The following is a 26,019-nucleotide window of genomic DNA, read 5'->3' as shown; positions in this document are numbered from 1 at the left end:
TACCAAACATGCAGTGACACTTGGGTTAACTTTTTCCATGGTGGTCATGGGAATTTGGGGATTTTTTGGAAGAACCTCGCAGCAAAGTTAGTTTGACGTCAAAGAATTTGTTGTTTTAAGGAGCAGCGCGTGGAAACCCAATATACAATATGAGGGCCGCTGGAGGTTTTCTTTGGGCTCTGGGGTCCAGAGAAGGAAGTAATCAAGCCACCACATAGCAAAAACAAGTTTTCGCTTTCCCTTCACAGAAACGGCCCAACTTCCTGCTAGTTGTATTCGTTGGTCATGCACTTTAGATGAGGGTCGAGCGACAGGTAGCATATCTGATGCTGGCTTCACAGAACTCAATGAAGGAGAACAAAACAACAGGCTTGTTGACACAGAAGAAGGCATTAAGTTCCTGAGGGCAGACAGGATGCTAACTGATTAAACCTAATAGGTTTATGGTTATTGTCTTTGATCTCTTAAATATTGCTAACATAAATCTAAGTTCAATGTGCGGCTTTTCTAAAGGCAAACATAATTTATTACATGGTTTACAATTTCATTAGCAATCTCTAATCATGCATGCATTTTTCTATAGAACAGTGTAAATTATATATAGATTTAGATGTACATGTAATGAAGTCTTTAACACGTTTTCTTGTGACAATTCTGCACAATTTTTTTTTTTTTACGTTGGTGGAAAAAAGCATACGGGTGTGCGTGGGTAGGCGTAGCCTGTGGTAGACAACTGTAGTAGTTTACAAGTACATCAGTCTCTTTTTCGAGGAAATCTCTTTACAGATCTGCTCTCTTCCCTAGTATGACAAGCAGTAAATATCAAACTTTCTGCTAAGCATAAAAAGTTATATGCTGTCTAACGCATTATATATTTCCAAACTGCTAAACATAATGTTATTTTCATAACGTTAAAAGGCTTTATATATATATTTTTCTTGTATTTAAGGCAGACTGCATATATAAAACGATATTATATACGGACATCTTAGTCAACGGGAATTTACTGTTACTGTTCAGCTAGTTTCCATCTGTTGTTGAAATAGTTCTTAAATAAAGATCAAGATATTTGGCTCCTGTCCTCTTGTTGCTTTGAATGGCACCTATGACACAAACAGCTTCAGGTATCCATGGCACCATGATTAAACCACATTAATATTGTTATCTGAAGACATTTTTATTGTTCTGTAAAAACAAAGATTTGACTTTTGATACATTTTAGACTTTAATGCAGCATTTTCTTCTTGTTCTTATAGTGAGAATGCATGAAATGACATACATGAAATGCATGAAAACGGATTTTGACACGGCAGCTAAACATTACAGAAATGTTATCACTACATACAGGCAATGTTTGATAACATTTCCGAAGAATTGTTATCTTTAAAAAGTGGCAGCAGATGAAAGCTGATTCATTATTCAAGATAATAAGAATATAAAAACACACACATAATCAGAAGGGAAAGTTCAACACATGGATCACGTAGACAATAAGTTACTCTATAAATCATAATTACCTTCATACAGGTATGATATGTGGCGCTCTTTAAAACTATAGCCTTACCGAGAATGAGTACTAGGAATGTTAAAATGAATAAGGAGTCATGCTGAACTGATGGTTTTGTGTTATTGTATCCAGTAACAAATGACCCACAAAGACACAGTAATCTAATCGGTTGTGTTTTGATAAATAAATTCCCAGGAAATTTGTTTTGATAAAGTGCAGACTATATTAGCATATAGCATGTGGTATTAAAGACTAAAGATCAATAAAATAGTCCAAAGTTGTCATCTTTATTCCTCATGAATACCCAAAGACTCCTCTCACTGCTGGTGTTTTTTATATTAAGTTCAATGCAACTGTGTTTGTACTGTACTGTGCAACAGTTATTTGCTATGTCTTCCATACTGTCCTTACGAAAATTAGCCATGGTTTAACCACAAAAAACATGGTTACTGTAGTAAAACCATGGTAACCACAAAATTATAATGGTTTTGACAACCACACTGCAAAAATGGCTTTCTTACTGAGTATTTTTGTCTTGTTTTCAGTACAAATATAAAAAAATCTTGAATTAAGATGCATTTTTCACGAGCTAAATGATCTAAGAAAAAAGATCTAGTTTTTAGACAAAAAATAACATTTAAGTAAATTTGTGCATGAAAAAGCATGTTTTAAGCACAAATTCACCTAAATTGTATATTTTTGGTCTAAAAACTAGATTTATTTTCTTGGTCCATTTTGCTCATCAAGAAAATGCATCCTAGAATTTATAGATATTTGTACTGAAAACAAGACAAAAATGCTAAGTAAGAAAGTATTTTTTTGCAGTGCATGGTTTTCAAAAACCATAGTTAAACCATGGTAAGTGTAGTAAACCATAGTTTCACTAATAGTAATCAATACACCAAAAAAAAAGGTTACTACACTTTTACCACAATAAAAAAATGGTTAATTTTCGTAAGTGGTACTCCTCTGAAACATTTTTTGTCCATTTACATTGCTGTCAAATGATTAGTGTTAATGCCAGCTTATAAACAACAATTTAGTTTTTTGTTGTCTTTGTTCATCTGAATTTGTCCAAAGAAGTTTTATTTGCATTCTGTGAAAACATAAACTGTGATTTACATGAACCATGGTTTTACTACAGTTTAAACCAAAAAAGCATGGTTACGGTAGTAAAACCATGGTAACCACAAAATAACCATGGTTATGGCACCCATGGTTTTCAGAAACCATAGTTAAACCATGGTTAGTGTAGTAAAACCATGTTTTTTGCGGATAGTAATCAATACACCAAAAAAACATGGTTACTGGTTGACTTTGAAAAAAAACTACTTCAAACTAAAATTTCAGGTCGAGGTATATCTCATCAATGTAGTTCACTGAAATGTCCCTAATAAAATGAAATGTTGTGGTGTATGTTATGATTGTCTTATGTTGTCACAACTGTATCTATTTTCCTTGACATACAACTTGTTTTGAAGAAAATGCTTGATGGTACCTACCTTCACAGAAACTGACTTTCAAAAATCAAAACCCTCTGGGAAATGATGTCTTCAAGTGTGACAAAATACCCTGAGACTTTTTACTGTTATGACTAACGTTACTTGATCTGGATTTTATTAACGACGCAAACACGTTTTTTTGTGTAAAACCGCTAGGAGGTGCTCTATAAAATGCATGAGCATTTCTCTCAGGGTTAGTAGCACGGAACATCAGAACCCGTTTGCCCGTTGTCTCTTTCGCGAATGAACGGATCCTACTACGGCGATGGCTTGGGTCATGAATATTAATTACGTTACGTGACGTCAACCAAGTAGACCTTCCTGATTGGCCGAAACGGTGACGTTAGGCGCTGCTGACGTTTAGATAAGCGAGTTCTATTTTAATAAATTGTTACTCATATTTTGAAACGTTTTTATTATTACAATGTGACTGCAAATATGGAAATACAATAAATAAAATAATTCTTATACGTTGAAATGCTTATGAATATGAATTAGGTTAGCGTCAGCTCTGTTGGCTAGGCAACGTCACCATGACCTTATTAATTTTCATGAGCCAAGCCTTCTCCATAGTGCGGTTCGTATTTTCGCGACCCTCCCACACTTTCATTCACCGTTCATCGGTTGTCCTCAGCTCAGCATCCCTTCTGTGATGATGGCGTGTGTGGATGTTGCTTGATGCGGCGATGCCCGGGGCCTAACCAACCGGTTACCGGGAAACCAAACAGACGAGGACGCGCGTATTGGGCATTATGCACCTGTCCTCTACCAACCGGTTACCGGATCACCGCTGTATCTCATGTCACGCTCTTTACTCGGTTGAAACCGAGGAATGAAGTGCTGCAACCATGATGCAAGGTAAAAATGCATTTAGGCCCATGTTCACCGCTGTCTGGTAAAATCTAACTGTGATACAATTGCAAAACATGTAAAATATTAACGTTACATAGCGTTATTTACCTGGCTATGCATGACGTCCAAATGCAGCGTGTGCTTGTTTTTCTGTCTGTCAAGTGTATTACGTGTAAGTTATCACGTTGTGTAACCGGCGTGCATCATGAAACTGGATATGTGGATTTGCATTTGCAGTGACACAAATATAGCCTAATAGGACATTTCAATTGGGTTACCCACGGGGAAGGTATATGCAGCCCCTGTTTAAATCTACCATCAGGATGTGTGTGATCTGTCTTTCACTGTCTCACCCTTTTTTTAGACCATTTAATTTCTGAGATTTATTAAATCTCATTTATCACAGCATTCATGTTATTGTAGTTGTTTCTGAAAATAAGATACAAGTGATTTCGTGTCCTCGTGTGTGTTCGTAGTAGCTGACTTTTAGCCAAGGGTTAATAAGAAATATTAGCTTTTGCCTAGAGGTCTTCTAGACTTAGGGCATGATGGGTACACACACACACACACACACACACACACACACACACACACACACACACACACACACACACACACACACACACACACACACACACACACACACACAAAAACAAACACACATTGTTTTACACTGGTACTGAGACCCAGAAGCACTGCAACCATGCCAATATCTCCAGGCTATAAATTGTCATGCCGTTAATAATATTCACCATATTGACATTTCTTAGTTTCCTTAAGGTTAATAACCTTAAGGAAACTAAGAAATAAAAAATTACATGTTTTGCAATTGTATCACAGTTAAATAATGACAGATTTTTCATTTTTGGGGTGAACTATAACCGTTATAGTTCACCCCAAAAATGAAAAATCTGTCATTATTTACTCACCCTCACGTTATTACAAACCTGTATAATTTCTTTGTTTCGCTGAACACGAAGGAAGAAATTTTGTAATTAACCAGGAAACACAACACAATTGATTTCCATAGTAGGGGAAAAAAATACTATGGAAGTCAATGGTGCTCAAAAATGATTTGGTTACAAACATTGCTCAAAATATCTTCCTTTGTGTTGAACAGAACAAAGAAATATATACATGATGACAGAATTTTCATTTTTGGGTGAACTATCCCTTTAAGGTGTTGTTTCTGCAAATCTGTAGACCGATAGATTGAAAACTATATTATATAGTGTTTTTCGGTTGACATTCTTTCACTAACACATGACATTCTAGGAGATATTTAATTTGGTTCACTCAGAATGGGGGCTGAAAAACATTTAGCACATTTCAGGTTTTTGCATTTCGTAGTTGCAGATGTTGAAATAGTTATGTAAACTTAACTTTTGCTTTTAGAGATGTTTCTCATACTACAATATATTTAATTTTGAATGGTTTTGATTTATCGAAAGGTATATTTATTTAAATTATTATTATTTAGACATCCATTTATTGTGACCTCATGTAATATAGGATTTTCTGTCATGTGTCTTAAATAAATTCTTGTAAAACTGTATATAATTTTTTTGTTATTATTTGTTTCTTAAACATGACTTTAAACAGGATTGAAAAAGCGTACTCGAAAGGCCTTCGGGATACGGAAGAAAGAAAAGGACACTGACTCCACGTAAGTAAGAACAGTCATGAAAACCACCTCGTACGGGTCACTTCACATGTCATTCAGGTATTCTTGGCCAGAATAGGCGGCAGTGGACAATTATTTAATGCTAACAACACTACATAACTTGTCCACTTGACAAAATTACACACCAACATGGGTCCTGATTGTTATGCGTTGACATGCTGTTTGTACGATGTAGATTTGTATAGGGTGATACCATATTTAGGGTTGGAAGCCACATGGTAATATATTTTTTACACAATTGTTCAACGATGACATTTCTGAATCCACATTGCTAAACATGTAGTCTGATTCTATTCCCAATGTGTTTCTTAGTAGCTGGTTCATTGGATTGCACTATGCTATGTCTGTACGCTCTTAGAAATAAAGGTACAAAAGCTGTCACTAAGGGTGTATATTAGTACCTCAAAGATAAATACTGGTACCTAAAAGGTACATATCTGTACTTTAGTGGGCTAAGATATCCGCTGCAAGGATTCACTGTATACAGTCTAGGATGACACCGTAAGATATTTAAAACTTATACGAAACTATTATGTATGGTAAAAGTTAAGTTTATGATTAAATAATCAGAAACATTTTTTTTTCTTTTCCAGGGGATCACCAGACAAAGAAAAATCTGTAAGTACAAGCAAATGTCTACAAAGCTATGTCTACAACCTTACTTTAAGTGTTGTAGTATAGTAATGTTTCATTTTAATAGCTTGTACACTAGTTCATCACATTTTTTTATCCGCAGAAAAAAGCCAATGGTGCACCCAACGGTTTCTATGGTGAGATCGACTGGGATCGATATGTAAGGAAATCTTTATTAATGCTGATTTTACCTAACACCTTAATTGCTAATGTGAATGTTATGCTTAATTTATTTGTTTTTTACATAACAGAACTCACCTGATGTGGATGATGAGGGTTACAGTGTTAAACCCGGAGAACAAGGGGGAAATATCCTTTTTAATCTTTAAATCTGTCTAAAATGTTTCTCATCTGCTCTTTAATTGTGACCCTGCCTGTGAAAACCCAGCTAAAGTCAATTTTTGTAATTTCTTTGTAATCAACATAAAATCGTCATATTAAAGATTCACAAGTTCGCATTAACATGTAATGAATAGGGTAACTAAACATATTTGGCGTGCTTGTCCAAGGGGAGGACTCCGAGCTCACAATATTAGTCGAAATAAACTGATGCATGTTGCAAAAAACAATGGGGACGGAGGTGGGGGACAGCTATATATAGAGATCTTTTTGCACTGATTGGTTGGATTACATGACCATGCGCCTCTTAAACTTAGTTAAGTAAACTTCCTTTGAAATCATAATAAAACTGAATAGTTGAAATCAAACTTTGATGCTTGTTATCTTTTAGCCTGGTTTTTACAGATAAGGTCACAATTTATTAAAGAAATATCAAAGTTTAAGTATAATATTGTTAGAACACAATCATGCTTTAATAGTTTCTATAACTGCTTTTGTTAAAGGAGGGGTGCACTATTTTTGAAAAACGCTTTGGAAAAGGGAGTTGGGCCGAGTACCAAAACACACTTGTAGCCAATCAGCAGTAAGGGGCGTGCCTACTAAATGACACGGAGGATAGAGCGCTCAGTTCTATCAAACCTCTTAGGGGTTTAAGCAAATACTGTTGAAAAAATTGAGTCAAGTTAGGACACTTAAGGGGGTCGCACACCAGACGCGCAGCATCAAGTCACGTCTAGGACAACTCGGAGGTATCGTACACCGAAAGTGCACATTAAATAGCGTGAGCTTAGTCAGATAGCACTTACTTCAAAATGCAAAATATACGTAAGGAGCCAATGTTAATCGTTAATGATTTGGGACAAATATGATGTTATAATGTTAAACTATGTGAGTGTGCGTATACTCATAGAAAACAATATGTTCGTTTTTTTTAGAACGGCGCAGCGCTGAGCTGCACGTCTGGTGTGCAACCCCCTTTACTTGTGCTATGCAAGTTTTTGAGCCTGCAGCTTGTTTATGCAATCTATGTCTCCTGCAAAATTCGACCTCCGCTTCTTACCCTTGTGTCGGGCGTTTAACGTCGCCTTCCGTGTGAAACGGAGCAGAACCATTAAAACATGCAGTACTATCAAAACACATTCGACCTGGATTCCCATAGTGATGCAAATTGCTTGGGTTGCGTATATATGGAGCAGGTCTATCAAAAGAAGGTTCAGATTCTTTTGGGGTAGGGGCGTGTTTGTTCAGGTGATTTCAAATGTCAACATTGGTTTCAGGCTTACGGATATTAAGTAGTGCTTTTCTCAATCCTTGTAATGTGTTTTGATATACTAAAACTCTTTTTTTGTGTCATATGATTATTGCTTTTTCTTATGCAAATCCTTGTATCTCTCAAGGGCACACACTGTTTTGCATCAGTAGATAATGACTGTAATGAAAGAGTCATGAAATGTATTTTGCTGGCTGATCTTGCATACCATCCTGCTACTGTATTTTGCTTTCTTATTTCCTACCTTTATATTGAGCTGATTGATTTGTAAAGTAGAGTTTTGTGTTTTGGAGGAAAATGTCTTTCAATTCAACTCGTTGCAATTATACTAGTGTTCTTCAAGGTGATTGTCAGGGCACGGCTATGCGATTTGCTATGTTTTTGGATGTTTTTTGGATGTTGCAAGGGTCTGGATTGGATCAGCCATGGACCGTTGGCTAAATGTCTGATGCATACGCCAGTAACGCCACACTTAACTGGAAACACTTCAGCAGCTTCACAGTCATCCCCTGATTGGTTGAATTATACAGGATTTGTCTGATCGAAGTATGGAGGTTCATGGCATATAGTCTTTAATAAAACATCCAAAAGATTTGCTTGAAGCAGTCGGTGGAATATAAAATATATATGTTTGCCATTGTTGTTATAAACTTAATTGAAGACTTTATAGATGTTTGTGAATGATGGATTTTGCACAATGCGAAACTTGATTGGTTGCTTTACATGTCAGTCATATAAACACTTGGGCGGTCCTTGGCTATTCTTGTCTTAAAATAACTGTGGTTTCAACCATGGTTCCCAGACATTCAATAGGAAGAGGCGAGACTAGGGTCTGGATGTCACTAAAGCATTGATCTCTAGATATTTTTATTGAATATTATGGGATTTTGTGTCTATTATTATCTGCCGGTGAATGTATTTGAATATAAAAGCACATCTCAATTTGAGGTATCAGTTGTGTCTCCACAATACCACAATGAGAGATTACGGGTGAATATTAGAGGTTTCAAAATCATCTTTACCCTGTTAGTCTACTTTCATTTGTAATTATCTTCCTTAATGAGACTCACCACCTCCAACGGTCAAAACATACTGCTCCTCCAGCGAGTCAGAAGGTGAGGAGGAACATGGGAAGAAATTTAAGATCAAGATCAAGCCACTGACGGCAAACAGTGGTAACTGCACAGTGTCCACTATGGATGAGCTGAAGGCCTCTGTTGGGACCCTGGCGATATCTCCTTCTCCTCTGGTAAGACTCTTAAAATGATCAAGCTGTGAGGCGGTAATGCGCACAAGAGTTAGTGTTTCAAGTGTCAAATCTGAGTTGATTTCCTCTGCTCTTCTGTTTGTTTCCTCGTACAGAGGAAGAGTCCGGTAAGTGATGTGGTTGTTGTACTCTGTTGTGACCTCTTCACCCTTGAATTCATTTGCCATCCATCTCATCAGTCTGTGCTTCTGCAGAAAACATTTAATGCGTGTGTGATATCTTCGCAATAATATAAAGCTTTTGCCTGGTCATAGTGGTGAGCTTAGAGCTGGGTTTGAATAATAGTTGGCAAGGACTTATTTAATTTTTACTGTCAGGCAGTTAATCTCACATTTTACTGAAATATACATCTTAAGTGTTTAAAACTGAGTCAATTAAATGTGTAGCTATTGCATGTGTGTAGGTATATTATAAACACTTCATCATTTCTACCCATCTTTATCTCTTTTTTAAAATCACACACAATTGTGATTGGCCAAGCCTTGGTTTTAATATTTTAGCATATTACATTCATTGTAGTTTGTATGTGGGCAGGATAACAGTAGTGTCATCTAGTGGGCATCTTTATGTGTGGAGTCAACATGGTTGCATGATTGATGCTGATTGTAGCATTAGTGACCAGTGATACTTTTTCCTTCAAAAGGTTTGGTATTTACTTACTTAAAGGGGACATATCATGAAAATCTGACTTTTTTCATGTTTAAATGCTATAATTGGTTCCCAGTGTTTCTATCAACCTAGAAAATGTGGAAAAGAACAACCCAGTAACTTAGTTTTGTTAAAGCACTCTCTGTAAGCATATATTGAAATTCGGCTCCCCCTGTGATGTCAGAAGGGGATAATACTGCCCATTAATCTGCACTATCCAACCAAGCCACTGCCATTTAGTGCAGAGTTCAACTCATTTGCATTTAAAAGGACACACCAAAAACGGCACATTTTTGCTTACATTTACAAAGTGGCAATTTTAACATGCTATAATAAATTATCTATATGGTATTTTGAGCTAGAACTTCACCTATGTACTCTGGGGACACCAAAGATTTATTTGACATCTTAAAAATGTCTTGTGAAATGTCCCCTTTAATCATTTTTAATATGACTGATTTCTGACCTGCTCCCTGACCAGGTTTCTTTCTTCCTTTTTGCTGATCACAGAGGAGAAGTCCAGTAAGTACAGTTTTTAAGGCTTATTGTGCATTTGTCCATACTGGCATGATATCATCTGTTGCAATTACTGGATATTTATTAGTAGTAAATTAATCAGCTACAATAATGAATGTGATACAGAAATATCATAATAATATCATTCTTCCAGAATTGTAAAATACAGATAAATTACTTCTTTTTTTGTTTTTATAATAAGTGTATTTTGTGGTTGTTGGTTTAGATGATGTAAGGAATAATTGACTACGGGCCGTTGAATTATTAGAAAAATAATGCACACCCGAGGTGGTGATGCAAAACGGAGTGGTTGTTACACCTCAGGTGTGCATTATTTTTCAATAATTCAACGGCCCATAGTCAATTATTTTGCTTATACTACGGTTACCACACCTCAACCCATCGATCACATGATATATTTACAGGGATTCATCCGGTTTTTGTACTTAAATTGCTATTGTGAGTAGGACTTTTTCTTCCGCGTCTCATCCAGCAGCTTTTTTCCTTGTTCCAAAACGTCACTTTAAAGCTGGCAATGGAGGCCATTGATGGTATTGAGAGAGAGAGAGAGAGAGAGAGACCTGCCTGGAACTACGTTTGCCGTGCGTTTTTCACAGAAAATAATTGCACACCTCAGAACGTTCATCAGCCAATCAGATTTATGCATTAAACAGACCCGGAGTATAAGTTTTGTTATTGCATGTGCGATGGAACGCGACTCATTGGGATAATGGTTCACTGTGTGTTACAGCTGTGCTGACAGCTCATAGATCAAGGGACAGGGTTTCCCGGACAGGGTTTAGATTAATCCAGGACTAGGCCTTAGTTACAAGGGCGTAGGTTTGATTCTGGCATTGGTGGGGACATAAACAGTTTTTGCAATGCGACCATTTTATTTATCACCGTTTACTTGACATAAACAGACAGACAACTCAGTATGCACTTTACTCAGTGACATCTGACTCGCCACCCCCGGTGCCATCCCAAATTGAATGTACTATAATAAACAATAACAATTCGTTATGTCCTAGAGCCTAATAAACAGTAACTGTTTAAGTCTTTGTCAAAAAAAAGAAAATCACATTGTAACATATATGAATCCATATTTACTTTATAACAATGAAGAATATGCAATTAATATTTAATTCTTAATGTAATTTTGCCAAAAAAATCCCAATGTTGAAGTTGGTATGTATATCATGCTGTTTCCTGTTTTTACCATGTTGGGGTTATTTTCTTTCATGGATTAGGGACCCCCTAAATAACCTTGCTACCCCATTTATAAAAGGTTGACAAAAGTTTGCAACTCCTCAGGTTAACATGGGATTGTCGTGTATTGTTGAAAACACTGTCCTTGAATCATTATGTGACACAACTTGTTCCGTATTTTGTGCATGAAACAGTTACAGTGGGTATAATAATACTTTCTTCCTCACTTACCTGTAGCCCGAATAATCACGCGCGTCTTGTTGAGTGAACTTTGGCGCGTTGTACAAAGTGAAACCATCCTATCACACGTAGCGAGTAAAGACAAGTCCATAAGTGATGTAATTTAAAGCGGCGGGACTCAAGAAATGCTAATCCAATCATATTAGCAATGTGAGTAGAGAGGCGGGACTAAAGAAATGCAAAGCCAATCATATTAGCGATGTGAGTTACGGAGGCGGGCATTGCAGAGAACGAAAGCTGTTAACCGTTTGTGTACCACATAGAGCGTCATTTTTACAGAACGGGATTGCAAAAGATTTTTAATCTCATTTAAATGATTCCTGAAAAAATATATAATTAAAAAAGTAAAGTAAAAAATATAAAACACAAGAATAAGACGGACATTAGTGGTTATGTATAAATACAGATTAATTTTTGGTCGAAATTATTGCTAGGGACAATTCAGTCTTCCCTGAATATTGCTAGGGACATGTCCCTAGCGTCCCACCCTAAATCTACGCCCATGCTTAGTTATATTAGGACATTTAAGTAGTTTTTATAAACATTACTGGTGTTGAGATGAATGAAACTAATGGATAACAAAGTCCAAGTGTCAAAAGACTACCATCCTCTTAAAGGAATATTCCATTTTCTTAAAAGAAAAATCCAGATAATTTACTCACCACCATGTCATCCAAAATGTTGATGTCTTTCTTTGTTCAGTCGAGAAGAAATTATGTTTTTAGAGGAAAACATTGCAGGATTTTTCTCATTTTAATGGACTTTAATAGACACCAACAATTAACACTTAACTCAACACGTAACAGTTTTTTTCAACGGAGTTTCAAAGGACTATAAACGATCCCAAACGAGGCATAAGGGTCTTATCTAGCAAAACGATTGTCATTTTTGACAATAAAAAGATCAAATATACACTTTAAAAGCAAAACTTTTCGTCTAGATCCGGTCCAGCGCGACGTAACGTAAATGCATAGTGACGTAGGGAGGTCACGTGTTACATATATAAAACGCACATTTGCGGACCATTGTAAACAATAAACTGACACAAAGACATTAATTAGTATCAGTTGACATACAACAACGTAGGAACGGTCCTCTTTCTCAACACTTGTAAACACTGGGGCGAAGTTTCGCGTTTGTCGTCTGTGACCTCTTGACGTCATGACGTATTGCGTGGGGTCACGCTGACGCATCACGACCGGATCTAGACGAGAAGTTGTGGTTTAAAAGTGTATATTTGTTATTTTTCTTGTCAAAAATGACAATCGTTTTGCTAGATAAGACCCTTATGCCTTGTTTGGGATCGATTATAGTCCTTTGAAACTTCGTTGAAAAAAACTGTTAAGTGTTGAGTTAAGTATTAATTGTTGTTGTCTATTAAAGTCCATTTAAATGCGAAAAATCCTCTAATGTTTTTCTCAAAAAACATAATTTCTTCTCGACTGAACAAAGAAAGACATCAACATTTTGGATGACATGGTGAGTAAATTATCTGGATTTTTCTTTTAAGAAAATGGAATATTCCTTTAACATTAACTGATGACGGATAAGTAATAGCTGTCATAGCAATGCATAGCTAATTATTTTTTATTGGGTTTTTGTTTTGCAGTACAGCCTGTGTGAATAAATCTCTTTTATGATAAACATTTGTTCAACCTGGTGTATATTGTAAAATAGACAGTTCTAAATCACAACTCGACATTTTGCTATTGTTCTTTGCCATTATCTGTTTGTATTTTTTTATTACAGTGCCAGATGAAAAGAAACCTTTCAAGTAAGTGTTCACACATGATTTTGTTTCCTGAGGTTGATGTTCTATACAACACATCAATCAATATGAAATGTCAAAGTCTAATTATAAATACAGAAAGTAACTCTCACTTTCTTACATATTGCAGGTGAGGAGATTGCCAGACCACGACGATCCACTCCAACACCCACGACAACCCCAGGGCCTGGTTCAGACACACCCAGGTTAGTTCTTTATGAAACTGTGGTTCTACACACTTTATTAAATTCCCAAATTAAACTTAATGACATGTTGCTAACTAGAGGCTCTTTGTGTGGTTTGATCTTTCTTGTTCTGTTTTTGTTTGGCAATGTAAGAGAAAACAGCTCAATGTTCTTCGGACCACCTTTTGAAACTAATTTCGAAGCACACAATTCAGAAGGTAAATCGTCTCATCTTGCATTGATATTAGCTCTGAAATATACTTTTTTTTCCAGGAGCGGACATGGAGATGTTTTTCTCATTCATGCTGTCCTCTTGCTTTCTTTGTTTTGTACCTTCTTTAGTGTTTATGGTTGAGCCAGAGATGTGGTGTCAGTCTAGTCCCATCTCCTCCCATGTTCTCAGCAGATCCCTCCCTACTGGAGGTACTGGACCACACGTTCACCTCACATTTTGCTCTTTCAGGTTCTGCATGTCAGTGTCAGATGTCCATTTCAAATGACAAAGTTGTCATCAATAAAAGGCAGAATGGGGATATCAAACACTAAGGCAACTACTAATTGAAGAGTGCTGTTATGCAGTAGATTACAAAGCAATACATTTAACAGTTTGCCGTAGAGGACAACTAATTATTTGTGACTTTATAAAAAAAAAATTGCAACTTGGCAATATATACATATTTACATAAACACAAGTGCACACATTTATTATGTCATCCTCTGTCCTTTAAGCTCCGCCTCCCCTTCCTCCAAAGAACATTCCTGTCACCCCACCTGGACGTAGTACCAGCTCTGTTGAATCCTCTGGTACGTTCATGCAATTTTACTTTAGTACCTTAGTAAATATCTTAACATGTATCAAATACTATAGTTGCTCTTAGCTTTGTCAGATTTTTCAGCATGCCGGTTTCTTCTTTTCAATACATTTCTGTCCATCCAGGTTATTATAGTGTGGTTCCTAGCGTCAGAGGAGACAGATCATCCTCTGTCTATCAGGATGCTCAATTATCAGACCCAGTAGGAGGGGCATCTATGCCTGACCTGGACAATGTTTTTGGTCCTGTCGAGACACCCAAATCTGGCTCAGATATGGTGCAGTGCAGTTGGGTGAGCTTCACTAAGGGCTCTCCTGCCAGACCTCCACCCCCCGATGAGCCAGCCCCTTCTCCCCCACTGTCCTCCTCCCCTGCGGACTCGCCCCCATCCACGCCCCCGTCCTCGCCCATCAACCTACCGCCTCCCTCCTCATCACCGCCCCCCATCCCACCTCCAGATTCACCTCCGCCCCTCCACCCCATCCCACCTCCAGATTCACCTCCACCTCTCCACCCCATCCCACCTCCAGATTCACCTCCACCGCCTCCACCCTCAGAATCTCCTCTGAGCCCCCTGCCCCTTCCCTCCTGCTTTCAACTCCCAGAGGCAGAGCTTTGCCATGAGTTTCCCATTACCCCTTCCAGCCCTGGGCTCCCGTTTCTACCACCAGACCACCCACCACACGGATCTTCCCCTCTCGCTCTGAGAGATGATAACAGAAGAACTCCAGAGTTGTCTGGGATGAGAGAGGAGTTTGCTATGTTTGGAACTTCTCCTAAAGACATTGCAGCAGGAGGCTTCAGAGGAACACCACCTCCACTGCCTCCTCCAACTTACAGGAGCGTAGTGGGCTCCCCAGGGCCCGGCAGTGGTAAGTTAATAGATATAATTTGAGTGTGTAATGCCTATTTACATAAAATTATTAATTTAGAAAGTTTAGAATTAATGGTTAATTTTTACCCTATTGAGGAATTTTTTACTACAGTACAGCTAATGGTAACTCTAACAGTGACCTCAGTACTGTTTTTGAAATGAAGAACCACATTCAGGTACTTCAATGACTGATATAGTACAGTAATAGCTCTTATGCTCTTAGGACGGTCTTCTCCTGCACGTGCTTGCACTCCACTATCGGCTGGCAGCCCAATCCCACCTTTACCACCAAGACCATCTTCGAGACCTAAACTTCCACCTGGAAAACCAAGTCTAGCAGAACTGGTATGATTGCATTAGTGGACTCTACACTGCTCTTGATCATTTTAGGGTTTTTAAGATATTTTTTTTTTATTCAGTATGAAGTGCCCTGTTTCCTTTCATCACATCCTCTTTCTCCACCATAAAAAAACCCAAAATATAACTTGAATGAAAATGTATTTTAAAATATAAATGTAAAATGTATAAATATACACATAATAATATCAATATAAAACCTGTTTTAAACTTTTGCTACATTTGTAAGTAAACCCTCGATCATCTTTGGTTGTGTAGTTTGGTTCCAAAACGCGATAAATGCCATTTTTCCCCCCACCAAAATCAGTATTGGATCAGGTCAGTATTAAAAAGTCAATTCTTAATTTTACAAAAAAATCCGATATCTACCGTGTTATTCTGTCATCTTTTCTCCCTTTTTCCCAAAACGCGATAAACGGCACTCCTCCTTCTCTGCAGAATTCAATAAATCCGCTCAACAAATCCCAGCGCATCATTCCACGCATTGTAAACAATAATGGTGGCGCATTGAATACACACAGAATCCTAGTTTTCCTCATCTACTTTGTATTTCGTGATTAACAAACAAACAAAATACTTTTGATGGCAAACTTATGGTGGTTTTCTGTGGAGGGGAAGAAACGTAAGCCACTCGGGCGACAGAAAAATGACGGCTGTTGCTTGTTTTCACATGATAGCATCAAGCTTCTGTCATGCTAACACATTGACCTCAAGGGATCTTATGAAAAACTTTCCATTATTTTATTCGAAGTCAACGAAAATCAAGCAGGACCAAAACATTTTATAGCTGATTACTTTCAAAAAAGTTAATTGAGGACGTCCCAAGGATGACAACAGCAATGACAGTGCTCTTAATATGAAAAAGTGTTTTGATTAATGCCAATGTTTATTTTTTAATCAGTGTATACCACTAGTCAACTAAATGAATATAACATTGCAAGAATGAATGCACATTTATATATTGATTCAATAGATTTATAGCATTTGGAAAAAAAAACTTGTCCTGGATTTATTGCATTTTGCTTAAAAAATAATCAGTTTTTATAATAAATCTTTGAAAATCAAATTATGGATTAGAATTTTTTAATGTTATTATAACCTAAAGATGCTACGTGAAAGTTTGTAACAGAAAATAGTTGTTATCATCTTGTCACTTTCTTGGTATAGAAAACACGTTTTTAACAAAATTAGTCAAAATGGATTTATTGCGTTTTGGAACCAAACTCTTCATATGTTTACTATATGCTCTTTAAACGTTAATCCTCTCTCAGTGATATGTTAAGATCATGATTTGTTTTTCCACAGGCTCGTCCCTTCAGTCCCCCCATTCACTCCTGGAGTCCTCCACCCTTTGCTCCTCTGGCCAGGGCTGAGAGCACCTCCTCCATCTCATCAGTCACATCCCTGAGCGCAGCCTCCACACCAACATTAGGCCGAGAACTCAACCTGTCTTTGTCAGGTGGGTTACAATGGAGATGTCCCACAAACTGCTTAAATCGGCTATTGCTTATTTGCTATTGAAGCATCACTATTGCTATTTCTCATACTTGGATGCTTTTTCTTAACTGTTAATACTGATGCTACATACATTTATAGTTGACATTTTTAGGGCATAAGGTCATAATAAGTTCAGTTTCAGACGTTGTGCTACCTTAAGGTAAAACTGGATTTACGTCTGCATTTCAGTATGTTCCAGAGGTCCGAGCCCCCTCACGATAGGACCACAGGACACTTTGCCAGTGGCAGCTGCATTCACAGAGACCATCAGTGCTTACTTTAAAGGAGCAGATCCCACCAAGTAAGCAGCTATCACACTAAACTGAGCTCTCATTTAAAGTCAAGGAGATCATCTACTGTTACTGCGCCACCTGTGGGGAGCTTAAGGAACTTATGTTTATTTTATTGTTTTTATTTTATTTAGTATAAAGTTTATTTTAGATAGCATATTTTTACATGCTCAAAATTGCTTTTCAAGAAAAGACTGGACAGATACATTCATACACAAAACATGGTACAAAACAATACGGTTTTGGAAATAAATTTCGTACCACTTTCTCTCTTTATTGTTTGGACAATCTCTGTTTTTATAGAGTGCCACTGGGATGACATATTTTTGTATTCTAACCTGGAAGTTATTAGGATGCTGCCCATTTATTTTTCCCATTGACTTTTGATTTATCACAAAAAATAAGCTCCGTGTTTTGTCCAACAAGTGAATCTTCACAGATTAATACAAATATTATGAATTTTGAAATGTAAATGTGTATACTAGAAATATAAAGAGCTGAATTTTGAATTTAAAATTCATAAAAGTTGTTGTTTTTTTGCAATAATCCAAAAGTGAGGAAACCATCGTCTTGCTAACATCCGGGTTTGCCTACAAAAAGACGTCGTCCCTGCAACACTCTATTGGTGCTGGTTTGTAAGCTGGTACCTAACGTGTGCAGCCTTAAAGGAAAACACCACCGTTTTTCAATATTTTACTTTGTTCTTACCTCAATTTAGACAAATTAATACATACCTATCTTTTTCAATGCTCGCACTTAATCTTTGTACAGCGTAATCTTTGTACAGCGTCAAACATGGAAGTGTTTGATGGCTTCTAAATTCATCCCTGTTTGGATCCTAAGGAATGAATGGGGCTAGGCTAAATGCTAACACATTTACGACGCGCTGTACAAAGATTAAGTGCACACACTGAAAAAAATAGGAATGTATTAGTTTGTCTAAGTTGAGGTAAGAACATTGTAAAATATTGAAAGGCGGTGGTGTTTTGATCCATACAGTCATAATCTAGGTCTGTCAACAGTGATGCAGATTTGGGCTACTGACAAAATGTACTTGTCCATGACGTTTAAATATAAGGGTATTATGTTCACAATACAGTGCTTTTTTAAATTTCGGATTACTGTTGAGCTCATAAAATGTAGATGAACCACAATAAAGGTTTTGGTTATTTTATTATCCACCATAGCTCACAGTCTGACTACATATCACGTTATTTAAAGTCTTTTTTTTTTCGCTTTATGCCAAAACTGCTATTTTTCAGTAAAAATATCAATATCTATGTTTTTTTCCTCACAACAGAGTAAATAAATAAAATATTGTTCATAATAAAGTATTGATAAAACTTTAGGAGAAACTTTTCTCATCTGTATTTAAATAAAGATTACACTTCCATCTTTCAAATTTAGTTCGTCTGATGTTCAACAGCATTGACTTTGTCCTCTGTGTGTAGGTGTTTGGTGAAAATCACTGGAGAGATGGTGCTGTCTTTTCCAGCAGGGATTACCAGACACTTCTCCAGCCATCCCAGTCCACCAGTGCTGACCTTCACCATCAGCCAGTACAATCGACTGGAGCAGGTCCTTCCCAACCCACAGCTCCTTTGCTGGTAAAATAAACACTCACAGTACTGATCAAGCTATGTTTAAAGTGAAAAACAGAAAAGTTTTTCCTTTGTGTTTGTAAAAAATTTCATGTACACACAACAATCCGGTCAAAAAGATTCATGTTACAAAGATCTGCAGACCACTAAATCCGCTGTATTACATGTGCCAGGCCAGTAGATGGCGATGTTACCTTATAAATAAACAGTACCCAGTAAACGACCCCTTCATTTGCAAATTAATCATTTTTTTAAGTGAAATTAGTGAAAAAAAGTCTACACACCCCTGTTTAAGCACCTTTAGATTTTATCACAGCATTCAATCTTAATGTGTACTTGTCAATCAGCTTCACACATCTTGACTTTGCAATATTTTGCCATTTCTCCTTGCAAAAGCATTCTAATTGGTTGGGTGTCTCCTTTGCACAGCCCTTTTCATGTCACCCCATAGATTTTTGATGGGATTTCGATCTGAACTCTGGCTGGGCCGTTCCAAAACCTTGAACTTGTTTTGCTGAAGCAATTCCTTTGTTGATTTGAGGTGTGCTTTGTGTCATTGTCATGCTGAAAGGTGAAATTTCTCATCATCTTAAGTGTTCTAGCAGAAGCCTTAAGGTTTTGGGCCAAAATTGCTATTCATTATTTTATCCACCCTGATTAAAACCCCAGTTCCAGCTGAAGAAAAGCAGCCAAAAAGTATGATGCTGTCACCTCCATGCTTTACTTTGGGACTGTGTGTTCTTTTGGTGATGTAATGTGGGTTTTATCGCAGCAAAATATATATTTTGTTATTATTATTATTCCACATGGACTTGGGATTTAGAAATATATATTTTTTATTCTATTTCTTTAAATGGACTTGATGTTGTTTTGGTTAAAAAAAATTCTCATAGCCCAAACATGAAGAATTCAGGAGATTTTTGTCACATGTAGGGAGTAACCAGTACTTGCCAGATATTGTTACAATTCTTTTAATGTTGCTAGAGGCCTCTTGGCACCCTCCCTTCCCAGTTTTTCCTTGGTTTTCTCATCAATTTTAGGTGGATACCCTGGTCTTAGTAATGTCAATGTTGTGCCATATTTTCTCCACTTGTTGATTTTTATCTATACAGTGCTCCGTGGCATAGTCAATGTCTTGGAAATGTTTTGTAACTCTCTGTTTATATATATTTTTCAACAATGGGTTCCTGTATCTGCTGAGTACTGTAGCTATATACGACCAATTGCTTTTTTTAGTCGGATGTTACCAAACTGACGTCAGAAAAAATCCTTTAGGACCAGTCACACTTCATTAATGGTTAAAATGTCATTTTGATTGATAGTATGTTGGTGATCGAGGTATGTACTAATTTATATTTAACCTGGGTCTGAATGTGATTGGTTACTTCTGAATACTGCCACAATTACTATTATAAAAGTATGTGCACAATTATGCAATCAGGTTATTGTACATTTTTTGTTCCCTGAAATGATTCCTATTGTTATTCACTTCAATCAATAGGTTGCAATTTCACAATAAAGGTGGAACAGGTTCTGACATGTTTCATCTTGGCGATTTTAACAGGGGTGTGTAGACTTTTTTTATCCACTGTATAGAGATTTTGGGCTGTTTTGTCTCTAATGTAGCATAATGATTGTGAGTTTTGCATAAGCAAGCACACATTTCTATAAAAAATGTAAAAACAAGATTTGAGCGGCCCTGTTTCACTTACACTTGTACATGTAATATAAATCCATCTTGTTTGAAATAAACTATGAAATATTCAGAAGCTCATTTGAGAAATTGTACTGTAAATGTTTGTGTCTTGCAGGGACACCACACCACCTACGGGTGACTCAAAGGAGTTTTGGGTGAACATGACGAGCTTGATGAGTCATTTGAAGAAAGTGGCTGAGCAGAGACCACAGGCCACCTATTACAATGTGGACATGCTCAAGTACCAGGTGAGCTTTAATATATAAACATTAGCAACATAAGAACTAAAGCATTGTAGCGCATGCATTTACATTAAAAAACATGTAGTCTTTGTGCATGTAATTCGTATTTGTAGAAGTATTCGAATCATATTCCTCAGATGCATCATGTCTGTAGTAGTGTGTAATATACGAGATTTATACTTATAGGTGTCAACCCAAGGGATTCAGTCAACACCACTGAATCTGGCAGTGAGTTGGCGTGGTGATGCCAGCTGCACAGACCTCAGGATAGACTATAAATACAATGCAGAGGCCATGCCTGTCCCCACACCGCTCACAAACATTCACTTCGTGGCAGCTGTGGACGGCGGCGTAAACAAACTCCAGGCCATGCTGCCACCTGCCACCTGGTAAAGATCATTGTGCACTAATCATCAAAGATCAATGTGTTTAAATGTGTACTCATGTTTCTCTGTGTTGCTTCATAAGGAATCCAGACACACAGAAAATAGCTTGGAAGGTCACCGAGCTCTCGCAGAAATCTGAAAATGGAGGTAATTGTTCTTATCAAATGATTAAGAAAAGCAAATCCTACAGCAGCTTTTCCTCTTTCTGGCATTCACACAATGTGATATCTTTGGCAGAGTGCCATGCTAGCAAATTTGATTGCTTGTGGAAATACTTTGCAAACTAAATAACCCTCGATGTTCGTTGCAGTCAAATGCCTACAGTACATAAACATTTTATGTAGATTAAAGGAATTAAACTACACTTCACATATGATTCTGTTACCGGGTTGAAAAGAGGCCAGTTACATCGGCTGGATAATACTGAGCTCAGTAGTGAACGTCTGTTCGGATGGGAAAAATGTGATTTCAAGCTTGTATTCATTCTGCAAGCTTAGCAGTTGAAACATTGCAGTTCACTGCAGAGTGCAGATATCTGCTTTCAATCAAACTGTAGTTAGCTGTAGCTTTAACCAAACTGAACCATACAGTATAGAAAATTTATTTTAAATAGTATTAAATATTATTGTTTTGCTCCAATGACAAAATATAAATGGAGACTTGCTTAACTTTTTGGACTTGATTCCGAAATGTGGTTTTATTTAGGATTTATTACCACTTTTAACAATCACAAACTCCCTCAATAAACAAATTTTTGTACAATAATTTATTCCGTTGCAGAAACGTTCATACACTGCATTTAGTTTTAGTATCTGATGCGACCCTGTTTACACCTGATATTAAAGAGATAGTTCGGCCAAAAATGATATTAAACCCATGATTTACTCACCCCCAAGCTGTCCGAGTTGCATATGTCCATCGTTTTTCAGACAAACACATTTTCGGATATTTTAGGAAATGTTTTAGATCTTTCAGTTGATTAAATGTAATGTTACGGGGTCCACGACCTTCAAGTCCAAAAAAAGTGCGTCCATCTTTTACAAAATAAATCCAAACGGCTCCAGGATGATAAACAAAGGTCTTCTGAGGGTAATCCGCGCAGTGTTGTTGTAGAAATATCCATATTTAAAACTTTATTAACGAAAATAAATACCTTCCGGTTGCGCCGCCATCTTAGTCGCGTCCGCATTCAGGATGAGAGCTTTATTTATTTTCGTTAATAAAGTTTTAAATATGGCTATTTCTACAACAACACCGCGCGGATTACCCTCAGAAGACCTTTGTTTATCATCCTGGAGCCGTCTGGATTTAATTTGTGAAGGATGGGCGCACTTTTTTTGGACTTGAAGGTCGTGGGCCCCGTAACATTACATTTAATCAACTGAAAGATCTAAAACATTTTGTAAAATATCCGAAAATGTGTTTGTCTGAAAAACGATGGACATATGCAACTCGGACAGCTTGGGGGTGAGTAAATCATGGGTTTAATATCATTTTTGGCCGAACTATCCCTTTAAAGGGGACATATCATGAAAACGCAACTTTTTTCATGTTTAAGTGCTGTAATTGGGTCCCCAGTGCTTCTATCAACCTAGAAAATGTGAAAAAGATCAACCCAGAAACTTAGTTTGGGAAACCATTTTCTGCAAGCATGTAAAAAATAGGTCATTGAAATTTGGCTCCCCTTGTGATGTCAGCAGAGGATCATACCACCCCTTAATCTGGACTGTCCAACTACGGCACTGCTATTTAGTGCAGTGATCAGCTCATTTGCATTTTAAAGACACACCCAAAAACAGCCCATTTTTGCTCACACCTACAAAGTGTCAATTTTAACATGTTATTATAAATTATTTATATTTGGCTAGAAATTCATGTGCGTACTCGGGGGACACCAAAGATTTATTTTACATCTTGTGAAATGTCCCTTTTAAGATATGTTGGTGGTCTGATCCGAACAGGTTTATTTTGTGAACACATTTCTCTAGCGTTTTGTGACTGCTCAGTTATTGCCTCTTTTGTGATTGTGTTTGTCTCACCTAAGGGGTGGGAGCTTTACTGGCTCGCTTCCAGTTAGCTGATGGTCCCAGTAAACCCTCACAGCTCTCTGTGCAGTTCAGCAGTGAGGGCAGCACCCTGTCTGGCTGTGATTTTCAACTTGTAGGGGCCGGTTACAGACTCTCCCTTGTTAAAAAAAGGTTTTCAGCAGGTATGTATGTTTAGTAACATACATTAAATTGTTTTGTTTTAAAATGCACACCATTATTGGGTTGTTTATAAAAACTACTTAAATGTCCTAATATAAATATGGCCTAGACCTGGATTAAAGGCGGGGTGCATGATTAAAAAAAACACTTTGGAGAAGGTAGTCGGTCCGAGTACCAAAACACACTTGTAGCCAATCAGCAGTAAGGGGCGTGTCTACTAACCAACTTCGTTGCCTGGGTTGCTTATGTGTGGGGCGGGTCAATCAAAAGAAGGTCCAGATTCTATTGGGGTAGGGGTGTGTTTTTTTTAGGTGATTTCAAATGTCAGCATTGGCTTTCAAAGATCATTCACCCCGCCTTTAATCTAAACCCTGTCTGGGAAACCACCCCTATATGTTTATTATGTGTTGTTATGTGTATGAAACAAAGTCTGTTTTGTTTATACTGTATATCTGATATAAAGATGTTTGCTTTTTCTTGTATTGTACAGGTAAATATTTGGCAGACAACTGACCCGAGGGCCTGCTGTGTAGACTGTGAGTGAGATATAAGGACGCTCTTTTGGCAGTTCAAATACTCTCAACTTTTTTTTATTAGGGTTCTAGAAGTACAGCACTAAAAATCTCACAAATAATGTCTGGTTTAGAAAACCGTGTGTATGTGCGTGTGTGTGTGTGTGTATGTGTGTTTGCAGGTATTTTGTGTGTATACAAAATGAGTTCAGGACAAATGCAATACATTAAGTTTTTTGCAGGGTTCTCGCAGAAGGCAGTTTCTTCACTAGTTTTCTCACTATTGCACATTCCCTTAAAACACTTTGTTTTCCGATGTGGAAACAAATTTGAATGGATCTCTTGCTTAAGTCTTTTGAAATCATACAGTTCAGACCTTCCCATATATACAGTAAAGTAGCAGTTTTCTTTGTCCAAGAGTATCTCATTTATTTTACAGATCTTAAACACACTCACCTCTTAGAAATGATGATGATGAAATGCAGAGACATGCTTCCACAGTTATAGTAGCTTTTGCTCAATATGATTTTAAAACGCCTCTTATCAGTGTTCTTTTCAATTTGATGTTAATGGTGAAGGCATGTTGAAATGCATCTTTGAAATGTATTGTTCATGCAAAAAGTGATGCCTATTATGTTTCCTCTGTGTGTCTTTAAATGAGTGTTTTAACATTCTAGGAAAATATTCCTTAAGTTAAAATGAATTTTAAGGAATTAGTTAAGTGAAACTATTTTCCATTTGATTTCCACAATGTGGATTTTCTTTTCCAAAACATTTTCCTGTAGCAATATTTAAAGATAATGTGTAAAAATGTAAAATAGAAATTCTTATACATGTATCCAGGTGGATATAGCGTTTCTATGTATTGTCATAGAACAGTTTCAGCTTTATTTCAGATTTATTGTTAGCATTTCCAATTCATGACAGCACTTTATTAATTTATTTCATGTTATTTATTTTATACTTAGTCTTGTGCTTACTTGTTTTATTTATTTATTGATTGTTAAATAAGAGTTAAAAAAAATCAGAATTTTTGACTAGAACCGAAAAACACTTTTTCACTTTCTGTACATTTTCACTGTGTATTTTACGGTGTGTGTTTCAATCATTTGTCAACTGAATATTTTGAGAAGTAATGGTTCATCTTTGTTCTCCATGGTTAATTTCTGAGATAAAGAGACTTACATTCACATGCTGATTATTGCCTTTGAAAATTTGAGATCCCTTAAACTTTTACTGGAAAGCCTCAAATCTTCCTAGCTGTGAGTTATCATTTGAAATTATACATGGCTTTAGATAATCATCAGTTGTGTGGTGTGACTAATCTGGTTATACTGTGGTGTTATTGGATTATTTCCTGCAATTTAGTGTGATTTATTGTTTTCTTCAATTGTTTGGAGGCCTTACCTAACGTTAAATTTGGAAGGATACTTTAGATACCCCTGCTGCTTGTTGATAATTCACGTCTCTTATCTCTCATTTTATAAAATGTGTTTTTACTTTTAACCCACTGTATGTGGGATATTGTGTTCGTTTGGTAACTTGCATCGTGTTCATTCACCACTCCGAAAATGGAATATGCAAACATTTAATGTATATGGTAACCTGTTCCCAGATTTTAAGAGAATATAGAGACTGAAAATGCTATGTATATCAAAAGTGGGGAAAATGTAATGTCTTAAAAAAATAAAATCAAGAAATAAATGTTTAACATTTTTTGTTATCTGTTAGGTTCACTGTCACTAGCACAATATCTTACACTAAAGCTCATGTGAAATCATTACCTGTAATAAACAATATCAGGTGTTAAATGTATAGTAAACAGTAGTCTACACTTTAAATACATCTGGAATTTTTTTATTTAGATTTGATCTGTTAATAAATTAGAGAGAATCCCATTTCAAATTGCCTTCTTTATTTTTTAT

At 36.8% G+C, this 26,019-nt stretch overlaps 1 protein-coding gene across 2 annotated transcripts; it reads left to right on the top strand.

Annotated features, from left to right (window-relative positions):
- Positions 1-3,505: 3,505 nt before the first annotated feature.
- sgip1b (SH3GL interacting endocytic adaptor 1b) lies at positions 3,506-25,788 on the top strand. 2 transcript variants are annotated; one of them, XM_065268639.2, is made up of 23 exons: positions 3,506-3,867; positions 5,464-5,527; positions 6,139-6,163; positions 6,282-6,338; positions 6,430-6,487; positions 8,858-9,036; positions 9,150-9,161; positions 10,213-10,224; positions 13,417-13,441; positions 13,566-13,641; positions 13,774-13,838; positions 13,963-14,043; positions 14,350-14,424; positions 14,558-15,304; positions 15,530-15,651; positions 16,969-17,122; positions 17,350-17,461; positions 18,902-19,057; positions 20,863-20,995; positions 21,176-21,378; positions 21,458-21,522; positions 23,420-23,584; positions 24,073-25,788. In XM_065268639.2, exons 1-23 carry the CDS (start codon positions 3,858-3,860, stop codon positions 24,093-24,095), a joined length of 2,619 nt encoding a protein of 872 aa, XP_065124711.1. In that variant the 5' UTR covers positions 3,506-3,857; the 3' UTR covers positions 24,096-25,788. The 2 variants fall into 2 exon arrangements, with proteins under 2 accessions (XP_065124711.1, XP_065124710.1); XM_065268638.2 differs by lacking the exons at positions 3,506-3,867; positions 5,464-5,527; positions 6,139-6,163; ... (1 more) ...; positions 6,430-6,487; positions 9,150-9,161 and having other exon boundaries at positions 9,003-9,036; positions 10,184-10,224.
- Positions 25,789-26,019: the final 231 nt, after the last annotated feature.

The sequence above is a fragment of the Paramisgurnus dabryanus genome, chromosome 6 (genome assembly GCF_030506205.2).
Source record: "Paramisgurnus dabryanus chromosome 6, PD_genome_1.1, whole genome shotgun sequence".
In the NCBI taxonomy this organism is placed as follows: Eukaryota; Metazoa; Chordata; class Actinopteri; order Cypriniformes; family Cobitidae; genus Paramisgurnus; species Paramisgurnus dabryanus.
Note: the sequence above shows the minus strand (reverse complement) of the source record. Positions and strands in the feature narration are given on the sequence as shown.

What these genes read in the sequence shown, in the direction of transcription:
- sgip1b (XM_065268639.2), top strand. An exon ending in CAGCTCTGTTGAATCCTCTG is followed by an intron (nt 14,425 to 14,557) that starts GTACGTTCATGC and finishes CTGTCCATCCAG; the next exon opens with GTTATTATAGTGTGGTTCCT. An exon ending in TGGACATGCTCAAGTACCAG is followed by an intron (nt 20,996 to 21,175) that starts GTGAGCTTTAAT and finishes TTATACTTATAG; the next exon opens with GTGTCAACCCAAGGGATTCA.